Source organism: Orbicella franksi, chromosome 8, assembly GCF_964199315.1.
Source record: "Orbicella franksi chromosome 8, jaOrbFran1.1, whole genome shotgun sequence".
NCBI lineage: Eukaryota > Metazoa > Cnidaria > Anthozoa > Scleractinia > Merulinidae > Orbicella > Orbicella franksi.
The window spans coordinates 31297244-31314702 of record NC_138152.1 but is presented as its reverse complement, the minus strand read 5'-3'; the positions used below and the strand labels follow the sequence as shown (position 1 = coordinate 31314702).

Sequence of the window (17459 nt, the reverse complement as noted above, 5' to 3'; positions counted from 1 at the left end):
TACTTCTAATTTGAGTTAAACTTGTTTTAACTTTTCAAAGAAAAGTCTTTTCGCCTCACTCTATTACCCACCCTAACATTATTAACTACTTATTATCCGAGAGTGAGGTCTTTACGGGAAGATTTCAAACCGAGACCTTGCCGTTTTCACCAAGCGATAGCGTGGTCAATACGGAAAGGTCGAGGTTTGAGATTTTCATGCAGTAAATAGCGCACGTTCGAGGTTAATAAGTTGTTCAGTTTATGGCTTTTTGCTTTGTTTTTGTCAGCCTGTGGGCACTATGAGAGAATAATGCCTAGAATTAGCCAATCAGTGCGGACGTTATGTCGGCTACAAACACAAGCCTTATAATACTCATTACACTATACCGCAAAGTCATTGGGGACGTCTCTTTCTTTGCCGGAGTTTTCGTCGGCGTTCTCGTTGTGTACATATTCGGATGATCGGGGCACGTCGTAGTTTCCATCGACTGATGTAAATGTCGTTGCTGGGATGTCGTAATCACTTGTGGAGGGAGTTGCTCTGGGAATGTCGGAATTTCCAGTGTCTGAGAAATAGCGTAACAATGCCAACTTAAGTTTTAAATAATGCGCTAGTCTCAGCACGATGTTGAGAAACTCATCAACACGTGTTACACCTACTCAGCGGAACCCAACAATAAAATTGGTAGACTGGGGCCCAGCAAATGACAGGAGCACATTATAACCCTTCAGAATAGAACTCCGCTATGAAAGATATCGTTTACCTGACCGCTCTGCATCCAGGTGTTCACCTCCTTCCTCGCTGTCTGATGCAGAAACAACCATGTCGTAACTGTGGAGCGGATTATTCAAACGCGTCTCTATTTCACTAAATTCCAAACGCTCGTCTGGATCTTCCCACCAGCAATCTTTCATCACAGCAAATATGAAGTCGGGACAGTTGTCGGGCCTCCCAAGCTGAATGCCCTTTTAGAAAGGGAAATTAAACTTTAAGAGATCTTTAACTGCCCATAATATTCGCTTGGGGTTCACAACCATATCTACAAGGCTCAAACGCTATGCTCAAAAGAGTGAAGCAGTGAAAAAAAAACGTTTTCGACGTTGTGTCATCTTCAGGGCAACTGAAGATGACATAACGTCGAAAACATTATGTTCACTTCACTCTTTTAAGCCTTGTAAAAATTAATTGCAGATATTTAACTCGTTAGAGTCTTATCACATAATTATGTTAGTTGTAAGAATCTGTTGGCCCATCAGAAGAAATGCTCACATACATGATAGGCTACAAGCAGCTTCTCTTTTCTTAGTCTTTTAAGCATAAAGACTGACGCACGAGTGGCGAAGCGCGCGCGCGAAATCTAGGGTGAAGGCACGCTAATATTGGCATTATTACATAGAATATTAAATGTAGAAATGACATCAACTCGGAAAAAAATCCGAGCTCCAGATGGGATTTGAACCCACGACCCTCTGTGATCTAGCCGGACGCTTTAATCACTGAGCTACTGGAGGCTCTACGGTGAGCAAGGGTGAAATACTGGCATTACCTTGATAATTTTAGGAGAATGAAACCAGTACCTTCTGAATAAACCCCATCACTTCTTTGTTGGTATACCCATAATATGGCTGGAGACCAAATGTGAAAATCTCCCAAAGTACCACACCATAAGCATACACGTCTGACCCGACAGTAAACTTGCCGTACATCAACGCTTCAGGAGACAGCCAGCGAATGGGAAGCAAGGTTTCTTCACTCATCTAGAAAACCCGAATATCCAAGTTATAAGCTGATTTACGCGCGGCTGTGTCCGCCTCAGATACATTCATCTTTCCCTGGCCATTTTAAACAAGTCATTACTTACATGTTTGCGGACTTCTCTCCACTCATAAAGTAAAAAATAAGTAAAAAAGTAAACGGGATTTGTTGCTCAGTTGTCGTTACTATTTTATATATCATGGGTGACAAATAACTCCATAGTTTAAGTGTGAAATTCCAGGATTAATTTATAATTACAAAATTGCTATGGCAACGTTTGGCGCGAAATTTCACGGTACAATAACCAAGTAAAAATCCCACGATGATGAGCGTAACCCGTGATATTAAAAGGTAATCGAATCTTAAACTCGTGAAAATTAAGAAATAGTTTCACTTGCGTTTTGTCCAAATCCTAATAATTTCCCTCGCCCCTTGGCATCGGAAAATTATTAGAATTTTGACAAAACGCGCGTGAAATTATTTCCTAATTTCACTCGCCACCATTTGATTACCATACTTATTCACCCCCAGGGCTTTTGACGGTACTCGGCTTTTGTGGAAATACTTGTTATTTTTTCCACAGCTAAGTTGGTAGCGTACCTTATAGTAATCCGAGGTATAGATATCACGTGACATTCCAAAATCCCCGATCTTGACTATCAGACCATCTCCGACCAGACAGTTTCTTGTCGCCAGGTCCCTGTGGAGAAACCTCATCTTAGCCACATGCTGCATGCCAACTGCGATCTGCGTTGCTATAGAGACGAGGTCTTTTTGCTCAAGGTAAACTAGCGGAAAAAATAAAATAACAACATTGTTAGGCTTCCTTTGATCTATCATGTACGTGAGGGTCTTTAAGACATGCTAACATAGAAAACATTATCTCTTAGTTTCAAAGTAATGTTTCAGAAATAGCAAACCCTGTTCTTTTTAAAGGAAATTGTCATTCTTGCACTTCACAGCTATTTCAGTCCAAATTCCCAAGTACATAGCATGCGCACTAACGAGAACTTCCAACCTCACAAGACTTCGCTATCAAAAAATTATATACTTTTGCCCAGCCTCTTTGATGAAAAGCAGTAAGTTTGTTGAGTCAAAGACGATTGAATGGAAGAAGGACCATTATTACCATATGATATAAGCTAAACGTGAAAGGCAGAGACTATTCTAACAGACATAAGTTTCGAAAGCCATCTTGAACGAGATCTCGCATTGGAAAGTCGTTCACAAATTTCTTGTAATACCTTTATTTGTTTCTTTGTTGTGAGGTGATGTCTCCGCAGGCAAGGCATTTCTCAAATATTGATTCAAATCACCGCCACTCATGAACTCGAACACCATTCCATAAGGTTCCTCCTCAGTTGATACCGCCAGCAACTGAACGATGTTTGGGTGTGTTAAAATGGACATTAGACTTACTTCTCTGAAAAACTCGTCTTTTTGTTCTTTAGATGAATCATTTTTTAGTGCTTTGACAGCGACCAGAACTTCCTTCTTGGGCTCTTTGTCAATGAGACCAGTTGCACGACCTGAAAGAGAAATGATATGGATACTCCAGGTGTTTACGCGTCCGTTACGCCCTGGGCTCGTTCGAATTCCCTCCCGTCTTTTCCCAGGCATTTTGCCCATTCCTCGTGCGTTCCCATGCGTTCCGCCAAAACACAACCCTGGGCAGTTCCCAATGGCTTCCCGAAGGCTTCCTTCATAGACTTTCCATCCATTAGCCTTCAGTTGCCATGCATCTATTCACCGCGCGTTTCTTGTGCATGACCTCGTATTCCCGGTCTGTTTATTTTTCTCAATTCCCTAATGCATTCTCAATGTATTACCAGTGTATTCCTATGCTTCCCCCCTTCGTTCTACCATGCGTTCCCCTTCATGCCGTTCTACGAATCCAAATGCGTTACTTCAAGGGATCAGAGTGGGTTCCTGTCTATGGACACCCGCCATGCGTTTGCTGTGTGTTTCTCCCATCCGTTTGCAGGGTTGTTAAACCGTTTGAAGTACTCTTACTAGTGTGTTTCCTGGCATCCTCCTTAAGTGACAATAGCAATGATCAGCGATGGCGGGAGTCCATTAGGAAGACTGGGAAGTGAGGGCAGTGAAGATTTTGAGGATGAAAATGGATGCGACAAGTGTAACTTACCTTGAAAGACTTTACCAAAGGATCCCATGCCCAGGTCCCTCACGTACTGCACACGATCCAGCCTGTACTGTCTCAGTTTGTTTGGATCGTAATGACGTGACAGCAATGTGTCCAAGCTCTTCAAAGACTCCGCTCGTAATTTGTCTCTCATGGTAAAAGCTGTTTCAGACATTCTGTCGAACTTGTTTATCTGGCGTCTTCGCCACAAGACGAACACAACAACACACACCACAATGATGAGAACAAGCGTAAAGACTAAGGGGAGAATTGTGCTCAGATTGTTGTCTGACGGTGGGGTGGTAGGCTGGCCGTGGATAGCAATCTTTTCTTCGGTATAATCTGTGAAAGTAGAAAATAGCATGATCAGACATTTGAACCATGTCTCGAGCGGTGTCTCACTGGTTGATCAGGATCCACGTGTACAAACCTTGACTTTTGTACAAACTTTGAGATGTTATGGAGCCACACCCATCTTGTGTTGTATATACAATACCCTGCGATTAACTTCACAAAAATAGCCAACGGTCCACATAAAGAGCTTATTATTTTGAATGATTTTCCTCTCCCTTTCTCCCGTTTCTTGCCGCACCTCTTTTTCAGCAAGCAGAGGTCCACTGTTACTCTTTTCAACATTTGTGATGATGATTATGTATAAAGAAAACAAGAAAGTGCTGACTTACTGAAAAATCCAGACTTGATACAGGTTTTATTTCCTGGCAAACTTTCATAATATGAGCGAGGATGGTGTTTAGAGCAATCAGGAATGCCCCGATGTATAAAATCAATGCCTTCAGATTGAATTATGATGTGGAGCCCTCCGATAACCTGATTGATTGGTTTACTGCATTCCTTAAAAATTGCCTCACAATCTCCTTTGCAGTAGTCTACAACCGAGCCATCTGGGTAACATGGTGGCGCCGTGTAATGACATAACATGTTTGTCAAGATGTAGCTGCATTTCTTGTCGCTCGAGGCAAACTGATTGATTAAACCCACGATTCTTTCAAGAAATTTCTCGGTTGCCGGCAATCCAAACTTGTTGTCAAAGAATCGTTTAGTGTTCCTGTAGTCAGGAAGAGTCTTGAGTGATTCTTGGCAAACTTTGCCTTGATACAGCATACACGTGCCACCCCTGAAGTTACAAAAACTACATTTGAAAAACCACCTATGACATCAATTTAGAAAAGAGAACGTCTCAGTCGCTAAACGGAAAGCAAGAGACGGGTGCAAAGCGATAGTAAAATAAACCGTCAAATCGTGAAGGATGGACGGCTTACAAAGAAGGGAGAAATAGAAAAATTAAATATAGAAAAAGTCATTTAAACTGGTTGCTTCAGGGCATCGGCGCTAGTAAGAGGGGAACACGCTATTTCAAAAAAAAAAACGTTTTCACACCGGTAAAACATACCGCCGCCCACGACCTCCGGATAAAATCACCGTTGCTTAACTTACCGAGTTAAGGAGCCAGGCGGGAGCAAGTCGCGGGTTTTAATTTGAATGAATCGTTAATTCGTGACAAGTTATAAGAGAAAAGTGTAATACAATGTTGAGTCACAAAGCGATAAAGTAAAATCTACAAGCCGACGTTCAGAATGAAATTCACGGGTTTATTTCCAGTGCTTAAAGTTAAATTACCATTCTGAGGTTTTGTTCGACTATGTGTTTATCAAAGCAGCAGCAGATGCGCACAAGGGTAACGTTCGGTCCTTAAAGTGTGATAAATGTCTAAATTCCAGTTGTACCCGCCGACCAGCCACTTATGTCTGAACGCAAGTATTGTTTAGTTAGTACTTCATATTTAGTAGGGTTATTTGACATTTTCATATGACTTCATATTTGATAGAATTGTCTGTGTTTTGGTGACATTTTACTAATGAGGACACTGTGATGCTTATCATAAGGAATTTGAATCTCATTAGCCTTGAATCCCGGACATACCTGCGACCAGCAACACAATAGGTAACTTACCGTTTCGTAAAGCATTTCATGGTGACATTAGTTTCGGTTTCATTCCAACAACATCCAAAGCTGTAACATATGCTGGAATTCGTATTTGTTGGCACCATACATCCCACTTTATCATTAGGGGTGATCGCAGAACAGTTCCACCTCGACGAAGGAGGCGCCACTTTAACAATACAAAGAAAAAATAAGCTTCAAAAGGCAAACTTCATAAGGTAAGGTAATTTTGTTCCAACACAAAAAAATAGAAAAAATCTCAAACAAATACAAATATTTGATTTCAGTGAACAAATGGCTAAAGATCTGACGTCCTCAAACAAAAACGTTTAATTTTTGCTGTAAACGTCAATCTTAAGCTGCCTATTGTACGTGAGGTGGATCACAGAGTTTTGAAGAGAAAGATAATAAATAATCCAAATTGTCTTAAGCAGGCTTCGGCTCTTGCGTGGTCTGCTTGTTGTCTTTGAGTGAGAAGCTAAGAACCTACAGCAGACTGCCTTATGGAACTGAGATGCACTGTTTCGTATTCCTTAAGAGGCAGTAATATCCTATCTCTTCCTAAACCGTCTACAACTTGCTATGGTCTAAATTCGTTTCGTTGTGTTGCCTCGAAACTCTGGAACTCATTACCTGAGAACTACAGAACAGTAAGTTCGTATAATGACTTCGACTGAGTGGCTTATCCGCAACTATAATTTTATGCGCAATTTGTAGGTTATCATATTCTATAACTAATCATTAGCTAATATTATATATACATAATTAGTCAGCCATGTAGTACTTTTAACCTTGTACTTTTACTTTTCCTCGGAGATATTACCTAAGGCTAGCTACTCTGTAAATCCGAGATTAAATAAAGTGTATGCATGTATGCGTGTATACATGTGTGTACTGAATTTCCGTCGTGAGAACAAAATGCTGTTCATTAAAATTCGTTTCTAAGGGTTCTTTCAATACGTGTACGTAAAGAATAAGAAAACGTTTTCTGTGTTGCTGTAAATCACGTTCTACGTACAGTGCCCTAAGTATCTTAAGGAGTTACTTTGAACTCTCTACTTGTGAACATTAGAGTGGAGCCTACTTTAACTGATTTCAAACGCCTCGTGAAAACAGTGATTGCTGATCACTACACTAGGCTTTGAAAGTTATTCTTTTTATAATGTAGACAAATATAATAGTTAATAGCAGTTCTTGTTGTTTTTATATTTACAAAGTTATTTTTCTCGAAGATATTATTTTCTTAGCTACCCTGTAAATCCGACATAAAATAAAATCATGTACGTACAAGAATACCTTGGAGAGAACGAGAAATGGCGTGAAACAGCTTGTCTCTCACAGAATGGATTTAGAATGTATTGTTTTAATCATTATTAGACTTGGAATTCAAAGCCGCAAGAGGTTGATAATAACTTATCGCATCGGGGTCGAAGAATGTAAATATCGACTTTGGACATGATAGTCTTTAAACACACTTATTTCGTACACTTCAAGCACACCTTTGCATGGTTTTCTGTTATAGATGACGACTGCATGCGGAAGGATACATGGAAGTTATTTAATTAGACAAGTCCAGACAAGTGTAGCTTACTACGATCAAAATGAAAACTCATTGTATCCTCTTTGTATCTGCGTGTTAGCCCTTGTCATATTAATTTTTGCCATCAGTGTATCCACGAAATCGAAATTATTTCAGAAATGCTTAAGTGACGAGCGAGTACCGAATGGAAACATTATACGTTGTTAATTAAATGTATCGTAATCAATTATTCAACATACCTTGTTCACTGCTCACAATCACAAAATGCGTGAAGAGTTGGATGGCGCAGAGCACTCTTGGCATCATGGGGCTGTATAACATGATCGTTACACGATGATGTAGGTTTCTTAACTTTACTACTGCAAACAAAGTCGTCCTTAAACAAGCGAAGTTCGTCGTTTCCAGAATGCTTTGATCCGGTTGGAAAGTGAAAACTGCATGCCAATGATAATATATTCAGAGAACCTGTGTTTATTGGCGTGTTCACCGAAGCTTGTGTCATTGGGTATACTCAGCGCGTGCAACTTTCAAGTTCTCCTCTTTAGAAACTTAAGATTTGTTTTTAGAATATCCCTAACACTTTCTAATGCTAAAATTTTCTAGCTATAGATATAGTAACGTATACTAGAAGTATGCAAATAAAAGTTTTACAGCCATTACATTGCAGGTAATAATAATATTGGCTCCCAGGCGAGTTTCTTTCTAAAGTTGGATACTTACCAACATAAACGTGATTTGCGATTATTTTATTTGCCCGGGCCTACCACGGTTGACGTCTTAGTGTAAATTACAGTCATAAAAAAAATTGACAGCAGAGTTATTGAGACTAAGACAAACTTTTTTGCGCGGGCTAGGGTTAGCACACTTATAATCATTGGAGTACTCAAGATTAAACACAAAGGTGATTGCACAGGGAATTCATGGAACCCACGGGGAAAAGAAGGAACGAATGGACAGGGTCCTCAGGATCAGGGTCCTCAAGATGAAATACACGGGGGTAATGCACAGGGACCTCATGACACCCACGGGGAAATGAAGGAACGAATTGAATGGAGAGGGAACACTTTGGGGAAAACAAGTGAAATACAGACAGAATGCACAGGAAACTCATAACACCCACGGGGAAATGAAGGAACGAATTGAATGGAGAGGGAACACTTTGGGGAAAACAAGTGAAATACAGACAGAATGCACAGGAAATTCATAACACCCACGGGGAAATGAAGGAACGAATTGAATGGAGAGGGAACACTTTGGGGAAAACAAGTGAAATACAGACAGAATGCACAGGAAACTCATAACACCCACGGGGAAATGAAGGAACGAATTGAATGGAGAGGGAACACTTTGGGGAAAACAAGTGAAATACAGACAGAATGCACAGGAAACTCATAACACCCACGGGGAAATGAAGGAACGAATTGAATGGAGAGGGAACACTTTGGGGAAAACAAGTGAAATACAGACAGAATGCACAGGAAACTCATAACACCCACGGGGAAATGAAGGAACGAATTGAATGGAGAGGGAACACTTTGGGGAAAACAAGTGAAATACAGACAGAATGCATAGGGAACTCATAACACCCACGGGGAAATGAAGGAACGAATTGAATGGAGAGGGAACACTTTGGGGAAAGCAAGTGAAATACAGACAGAATGCACAGGGAACTCACGGAACCCACGGGGAAATGCAAGGACGGATGCACAGGTGTTCCTGTTAAATAACTTGAACACAATCCTTATTCTAGTATTAAAAGTGGAAGTTTATTCAACCAGTTACTTGATCTATTTCGTTCATGTCTAATTTACCGGAGAAAAGAATCGATCCACCTAAATAGTTCAAACAGGTGTTTCAACTAACGGTCCTAATCTGAACTTTATTTTGATGATGAAAGTGTGATAACATAGCATTGAGCTGAATTTCCTGATCTAATTGATGAGAATGAATTCAGCTTCCAGTATATAACCGTTCTCACTCACTAAACAATGTTTTAATTAAAATTATATTCTTACAACTAGGACGCACTTTAATCGAAATTACTTTTTCTCCATTGCTTACTTATTTGGGGGGGGGGGGGAGTGGAGAAGGGAGGTGAAATTAAATTTTTTTTGAGCATGTTGGTAAAACATGCTCATGCCACGTGCTCCACCCAACAGTACGGATGACGTCACTGTCAAGGACCAAATTTGGATTCAAAACCAGAACCCAGCGTGATTTGGCAACACTGACTAGTTTTCCCGCGCTTAGCGCATGTTAGTTTTCCCGCGCTCGTTGCTGGTTACACGTTTTTGTTGCTAATTTTGAAAGATTGTTTGTTTTGATTGTCGGTTTACAACACATAGTAGCAAGCCTCTCTGACTAGAAAACTTGAGTTTAGTTGTGCGTTAGATTTGTCTCGAACTGTACCTACTTCTTCATAACGCAGTACAAAGGCGAACAAATTCTTGGAATATTTAGCTATGGAATATGGTGGTATTGGAAACTCATCCAAAATCCTCCCAAATACTGTTAGTTTCACACCTGAAGTAGTTCACAGAATTCCTTACTGGTAAAGTTGTAAATAACATCAGTTGAGTTGATTTAATGTTAAAAATACAAAACATTAAAATTCGGAGAATGAACTGAATGAATGAACTGAATTTGTAACTTTGTACAATGTTATGTAAACAAATAAGGCAGTTAGTTGAAAATTCCGCCACACGCACTTGTCAACTGAAGACGCTTCCATTTTTCTCACAAAGTACAGGAGAGAAATGTAACTGTAGAAGAGCTGAAATTGTTTTAACAGAATTAGGTAATAGTTCTGCAGCACTGTATTTCCAGACCCTCAGTTTGAACGGCTATGAGAATATTGCTAAGAACTAGAATCGAGAATGATTTTCAGGGATCACGTATATGACCTTAAAACGACGTCTTACTAATGTCGTTGGAGATACCATAGACTTCAATCATATTAACATTTTCTAAAATTATGAATGGATAAAACGTACAAAAATTCCTCTATACTGGAATGTCATTAGGGACTCCGTAGTCAAAATCGTCGGCTCTGCTCATTCGTAGATCTTCGGATGATCGGGGCACGTCGTAATTTCCCTCCTCCTGTGATATCGTTCGCGGGATGTCGTAATCACTTGTGGCGGGACTTCTGGGAATATCATAGTTTCCTGTGTCTAAAAAAAGTAACAACAATGTTGTCATCCGTTTGATTTCAATAAATAAAAAAGCATATCGACATTAAGGGTCACCCAGGAACATTATTTGTTTTTTTTTTACAACTATAATCGACAAGTGACAAAGCGGGTGTTATTGGGAATTGAGGATGACTAATGATAGTGAAGATGGGAATGGATAACAAAATGGATCAAAGTAAGTTTCCTTTACCCTCCTCTGAAAAGCTGCAAAAATCTTTTTTGTACAAATACTTTATGTTCCGACATTTCGCCTTTCTAAATATAGATATCTCGTATATCGAGTAGTTGTACGGAGCAAGAGTGAATTGATCTCATCTCGTTACAGGCCGCCTTAGGATGAACCTAATTAATTTGACCACCCTGTAATGTTTTAAGGGCCCCTTTCTTAGCTTCCAAAATCTCCATCGGCCTTAACTGCTTTTCACGCGAGTCCTCAATTAAGGTTGAATTGGAGTTTGAAAATGTTAGTATTTTAGAAAAGAGAAAAACCGGAAAAACCCTCGAAACAAAAAAACCAACGGAGACTCAACTCACATCAGATACCAGAGCGGAATCGAACCCAGGCCACAATGAGAGAAGACATGCACTTCGACCACTGTGCCATCCCTGCTCCCCTTTGACAAAACAAAGAAACACTGTCTCGACTACACGTTACCTGGTTCTGCAGTCTCTTTTTCTCCAGGCTCCTCAGTCTCTTCCACCACGTCATATGCAGGCGGGACATCATAATTGTGGTACGGATATTTAAGTCGCATACTTATCGTGGTGAATTCCAAGCGCTTGTCAGGTTCTTTTTGCCAACAGTCTTTCATTAAAGCATACATGAATTCTGGACAATTGTCGGGCTTCCCTAAATGAATACCCTGTGCAAATAAAAAAACAATCTTTGGTTCTGGTCTGTCAACTTCTAGTCTTCAAAGTCTGTCAACGTCTAGTGTCTTCTAGCTGTACGATAGAATTGGGCGCCTTCTTGTTGTAAAACGGCCGAACATTCTCGGTCATACATATATCCATTCAAAACACACAAGAGGCCTTGTTGAATTCATTATTTTACCTGGTGTTTACGGCTTAAAGTTTAAAGTTCAGAGACGAAGCTAGTGGGGGGGCGGGGTCTTGGGGTGCCGTGACCCCCTTTTGTTAGCCATTTTTAAGCAAATAACCTACAACAGGTGGCGAAAACAACATGACAATCTGGTGAGTACCCTCATTTTGACACAATGTGACCCCCCCCCCCCCTTTGAGAAAAAACATGACAATCTGGTGAGTACCCTCATTTTGACACAGTGTGACCCCCCTTTGAAAAAAACCATGACAATCTAGTGAGTACCCTCACTTTGACACAGTGCGACTCCCCTTTGAAAAATTCCTGGCTACGCCCCTGAGGTTTTTGCAACAAATTCCAAACAAACAAGCTTCAGAGTGTTGAAAAGAAAGGTAAGACGATCGTGTTATTATCACAACAATTCAAGTGTGAACACTACCTTCTGAATGAATTCCATCACTTCTTTGTTGGTGTAACCATAATACGGCTGAAGACCAAACGTGAAAATCTCCCAAAGTACCACACCATAAGCATACACGTCGGACTTAAGAGTAAACTTGCCGTACAGGAAAGCTTCAGGTGCCAGCCAGCGAATGGGAAGCAAGGTTTCTTTGCTCATCTAAAAAAAAAAACGGGACTTCAATTTAGTTCTCGTTCTACAGGATGCTTATCCAGCCGCTCAATTTGTACAGCACATCAGAAAGCATACTGTTCTTTCAACCAATCAAAAGCCAATCAAAACAGACAAATTATGACGTTTTCTCGCTCTTTGCATTCCTGTATATTTTTCTACGCAATGCATCAGTTGCGTGCTCACCAACTTTTACTACATGGTTACAGATTTCGAGTTTCATCAGTAGTTCCTCACATTATTTGTGTTATTTGTATTCTAATCAAATGATCACTGATTCTGGTTTACTCTTACGACAATAGTGTTTAATGCCGTTCTGAACTTAATTCAACGAAAACAAATTTTTATCATAAAGTACTGAAGCACAGCTTGTTCATAGCGCCTTCATATTGCTTTAAGTAAATCAGCGACCTTGTTTGAGTAGCGTACCTTATAATAATCCGTAGTATAGATATCACGTGACATTCCAAAATCCGCGATTTTCACAACCAGGTCATCTCCGACCAAACAGTTTCTCGCTGCCAGGTCTCTGTGCACAAACTTCATCTCTGCCAAGTACTGCATGCCAGTGGCGATCTGGGCCGAGATAGAGACGAGGTCTTCTTGTGTGAGATAAACTGGTGGAAAATGAAATAAAGCACATTAAAAGAAAATTGACGTTCCACTGGGTTTCTCAGACCTGTAGTGAAACAACGTTTAAGAGCGCTAGCACAAATAAGATAGAACAGCTGTGTAAAATCGTCCCTAAGTTTCAACAACTTGGTGCATTTTTCTACAATTCTCTATTATTTCTCTCACTTCACCTACACCGGTGGAGGTGGGGTTTTCCCCATCCTGTGAGTAAACAGGAAAAGGCAACGTGCATGTGACAACTTTTTCGGGTTTGACGAGAGTTGGAAGGAAACATTTTGAGTTGTAATACCTTTGGCCTTTTCGTTTGAGTCCAGTGATGTCTCCGCAGGCAAAGCATTTCTCAAATATTGATTCAAATCACCGCCACTCATGAACTCGAACACCATTCCATAAGGTTCCTCCTCAGTTGATACCGCCAGCAACTGAACGATGTTTGGATGTGTTAAAATGGACATTAGAGTTACTTCTTTGAAAAACTCCTCTTTTTGTTCTTTGGAAGGTTCGTCCTTCAGTGCCTTCACTGCCACGGAAATCACTTTTTTGGGTTGTTTATCAACGAGACCAGCTGCACGACCTGAAAAATAAATGATATTTAGAGTAGAACAAGTTAATAAGATGATGAAACACTCTAAACCAGCGATTTTATATGTGAAATTTATTATCAAATGAGTCTATGGAAAATTTTTCTCTTTTTTTTTTGCATAGATGCAAAAAGGTAAGCCTTGACGAAGTAAGTGGTCCACAACTTCCAGCGCTTAAGCAAGATGTCTTCCTACTAACCCCTCCCCCTCCCCCCCCCCAGATGGAATGCCAGTGCATCATAGGTCTCCTGCACCTCACCCTCCCACTATCGTGAGAGTCACGTGCCTTGCCCAGGAGTCCAGGTAACCTGACTCAGTCTGTAATCCGAGGCGCCATCCATTCAATCATCGCATTTCTAACGTAATGGTAATTAATTTCGTCTACATTTTTTTGTTTGTGGATGAAACGCTACCATTCAGCCACTCATATAAAAGCTATTGAGTGTTACTTTTGGGCGCTGTTCATGTTTTGTTACATATTTTCTAAGCTGAGTTTGAGCGCTCTTGTGCTCAAATCTTTAAGAGCGCTCTTGTGCTTTAATCTTAAAGATTAAAGATTAATATGTTCAACATTACTTTAGGCCGCATTAAACATTACCTTGGAACACTTTGCCAAAGAATCCCTCTCCCAAGTCCTTCACGTATTGCACGTGATCCAACCTATACTGCTTCAGTTTGTCAGGATCATAAAGTCGTAACAAGCGCGAGTCCAGGCTCTTTAGGGACTCCGCCCGTAATCTATCCCTCACTGTCATGGAGCCTTTGTGAGACAACGCATGCGCGTTGTCCACTGCGTCTCTTTGTTTCTGACGTCTTTGCCACAGAACAAACACAACAGCACACGCCACAATGATGAAAAGGCAAACAAAGACTATGGGGAGAATGATGTCCAGGTTTTTGTCGTCTGATGGCGAGGTTGGCTTTACCATAGCCTCAGTATAATCTGTAAAGAGAAGGAGGAAGGTTCTGATTATTTGTTCCCTACGCGTCTTCACCGCTTATGATCAAAATCAATGGACAATCCAGTGCTTAAAAATAATAGTCCGCTCATGCGCCATAAAGCGGTTCCTAGTCTCCTTGATCAACTTTTTTCCTCCGTTTTCGTCATCAGCAGTCACCAAACAAAGATATTTTGCGTGACTTATAACTAATAACTGATTAATATGCGAGGGCCATTCTGAAAGTAAGATCACAATATACTCATGAGGTCCGAATGAGAATAAGAAATGTTTACTCACTGAAGAATCCTGTCTTTATGCATGATCTTCCAGGTTTGTCCTCATAATATTGAGCAGTCTTGTGCGTTGAGCAGTTTGGAAGTCCCGTGTGTATAAAGTCGATGCCGTTCTCAGCTACATACACGGTAACTGCGCCGATAACTCGGTTGAGCGGTGCACTGCAGTCATTAAAAATAGCCTGACAATCACCTCTGCAGTAATCGATATTGACGCCGTCTGAGTAACATGGCGGCACTGTATAGTGACATAACAGGTTCACCATGATGTATTTGCATTTCTCGTCGTCCTTAACAAGTTGATTAATTACTCTTATTCCAAACGCGAGAAACTGTTCGGTGCCCGGCAACCAAAATTTGTTATCAAAGAATCGTGGAGTATCGCTATATGATGTAAGTGTTGAGTTGAAAGACACATGGCAGGCTTCTCCTTGATAACGCATACACGTACCTCCCCTGAAAATGGAAGAACCGATCGAGAAAGCATTATTAAACTATTTTTTACTTCCGTCTAAAGCGTTAAAAAAAGACCACATATTGGCATCACATGCATGTGCGTTGATCCGTAGTTTATAAATATGCATGGAGCAGCCCCCGTGGCGCAATGGACTAGCGCGTTGGACTTCTAATTCAAAGGTTGTGCGTTCGAGTCACACCGGGGGTGGATTTTCAAACTACTTTGCGAAGATTAAAGAAAACATAACAATGACTAACTGGCGATCTTTTCCTACTGCTGTTAAGTACAATGTATTATGAGTTACAAATGAATTAAGTATTAGTATTAGTATTAGTATTATTGTTGTTATTATTATTATTATTATTATTATTGTTGTTATTATTATTTATTATTATTATTATTATTATTATTATTACTGTAAGATCAGTCAGTCCACCGAAAGGTGCTGTACACCTTATTTGGTAATGCTTTCAACTTTGCAATCGATCAGTGACATTGACGCTGTTATCCGCTGTCCCACGGGGGCTACACACAAAAACTTTTTGTGTGAACGTTTCGGTTGAAAATACTATAACCTTCAGCATAAATGGCGTACGAATGTAAATGAGAGCGTTATAAGACCGCTGTTCCCAATGGTCAAAAAAAAATTATTTTTTAGAAGCGCGGCACTCAATTCGCGCACCGAATGCCATTCACGAACACATTTACATTCCTGACATTTACAAGGCCCTAGGCAAATCCCAAGTGACGTTTTCACGGGGCTCTTATACAGCACTCATTTACATTCGTACGCCATTTATGCTGAAGAAGGTTATAGTATTTTTAACCGAAACGTTCACACAAAAAGTTTCTAGTCAGTGTTGACAATTTTTAATTCTTACTATTATGAAAATCTCTTTATCACTTTCATTGCCTTTACCCCATTTACAAAAATATGACAGTTTGACATGAAGCTCAGGGGGCACTTTGCCGTTTTGAGATCTGTACGTACAAACATAACACACCGCAAGAGGAACTGAAACGTTGCACTGTCTGCCTACAGGGTCTGGAACAAGTGTGAAAATATCGAGCGAATTCTCGCCTACAGTTAGCTCGCACGTTCTACAAAATGGGAAGAAAATGGACTGTCTTGTAGTCTACGATTAATTCACCCTGCAGAAACTATCTTCAAGTAATAAAAGAAAAAACACACCCCCGGTGGGACTCGAACCCACAACCTTTGAATTAGAAGTCCAACACGCTAGTCCATTGCGCCACGGGGGCTTCACATGTCATTTCCGAATAATTTTTCGATTTTTTTTTACTATATTTATTTTTAGACATTTAAATATTATTTTCCCTCGATTTCTTTCTCAAAAGTAATTGGCTGTTAGAACAAAAACATCATGGTGAATTCAAAGCTACTTCTTAACAGGTGGTATGTAAACGATATTTTTACCTGTAATCAGATAATAAACAGTATCATCCTTGTGTAGCGAAGAGTTTGTAACTAAACTTGACTGAGATGTCTTCCTTAGTAGCTAACTGTAGGATAACGACAAACTACTGTGCAGGGAACAATTAATTATATCAATATCCCGGAATATCTTCATTGCTGCAACGAAATCGACGAAAAAACAAAACCAATCGTGACTTGATATAAAAAAGCGCGTTTTCCCGCCCTTGACATCAGTTACAGGTTCCACGAGCTTTGATTGCTTCCTTGGCTGTTTTTAATTTCTTTGTTAGTTAATTGGAATCGATTTTTTAATTGATATATTTATAGTTTAGCTAGCATTTTAGATATCGCAGGCGTCCCCTATTAGCATGGGGGGTTCTTAAATGACAAAGGCCAGGACTACATAGAAGCTTAATTTTCCAGTCCTATCATCGCGCAAGGTACCATATGCATGATGACGTCAGTTGCTGCAAAGTCACGCAAGCCTCGTTTACGGGAATATTTTCACCCTTTTTTCGGTGATGGCAAAATCTTCAGTTGGAAAGGCTTGCAATTGAAATAACCTTGCCTGATGAAAACAAGCATAACTGTTATCTCGCACAAGATCGCGCGTGCAACTTTAAGTTTGAGTCCAACTACTGTAGTTTAGTGTGAGCCGAGTCATATTGATCGGCTGTTGTAGCCCTCTCCCTGCACCCCCTTATACCCCTCCCTTCCCATCTCTGACAAAAATTAGAAATTTACCTCTTTGTATAACATCTTTTTTTGACATCACTCTCTGCTCCATCCCAACAGCAGCCAAGCAATGTACACATGGTCTTGTTCGTACCTTCGGGTACTACACATCCCACCCTCTCAATAGGAGTG

General features: G+C 40.3%; 2 protein-coding genes and 2 non-coding genes across 5 annotated transcripts in view; 1 reads left to right on the top strand and 3 right to left on the bottom strand.

The window, feature by feature from the left end:
* Positions 1 to 92: 92 nt before the first annotated feature.
* Positions 93 to 7928, bottom strand: LOC145495122 (muscle, skeletal receptor tyrosine protein kinase-like). The gene is made up of 9 exons (XM_081474693.1): positions 7622 to 7928; positions 5852 to 6011; positions 4564 to 5015; positions 3884 to 4222; positions 2982 to 3266; positions 2338 to 2525; positions 1560 to 1739; positions 746 to 947; positions 93 to 547 (listed from the first exon to the last, which is right to left on the bottom strand). Exons 1-9 carry the CDS (start codon positions 7701 to 7703, stop codon positions 363 to 365), a joined length of 2073 nt encoding a protein of 690 aa, XP_081330819.1. The 5' UTR covers positions 7704 to 7928; the 3' UTR covers positions 93 to 362.
* Positions 7929 to 9132: 1204 nt separating this feature from the next.
* LOC145495119 (muscle, skeletal receptor tyrosine protein kinase-like) overlaps positions 9133 to 17459 on the bottom strand; it is a 14581-nt gene continuing 6254 nt past the window's right edge. For both annotated transcript variants that reach the window (XM_081474687.1, XM_081474689.1), the window contains exons 5-12: positions 17337 to 17459; positions 14702 to 15153; positions 14062 to 14406; positions 13172 to 13456; positions 12679 to 12866; positions 12058 to 12237; positions 11232 to 11439; positions 9133 to 10555 (exon numbers count right to left, since the gene is read on the bottom strand). The exon at positions 17337 to 17459 is cut by the window's right edge and continues 40 nt beyond it. In XM_081474687.1, coding sequence (XP_081330813.1) covers positions 10386 to 10555; positions 11232 to 11439; positions 12058 to 12237; positions 12679 to 12866; positions 13172 to 13456; positions 14062 to 14406; positions 14702 to 15153; positions 17337 to 17459 — 1951 coding nt within the window. In that variant the 3' untranslated portion in view covers positions 9133 to 10385. The remainder of the gene's footprint in view (positions 10556 to 11231; positions 11440 to 12057; positions 12238 to 12678; positions 12867 to 13171; positions 13457 to 14061; positions 14407 to 14701; positions 15154 to 17336) is intronic.
* Positions 15288 to 15361, top strand: Trnar-ucu (transfer RNA arginine (anticodon UCU)). Its single transcript has one exon. It is a non-coding gene; the product is annotated as a tRNA-Arg (tRNA).
* Trnar-ucu (transfer RNA arginine (anticodon UCU)) lies at positions 16344 to 16417 on the bottom strand. The gene has a single exon. It is a non-coding gene; the product is annotated as a tRNA-Arg (tRNA).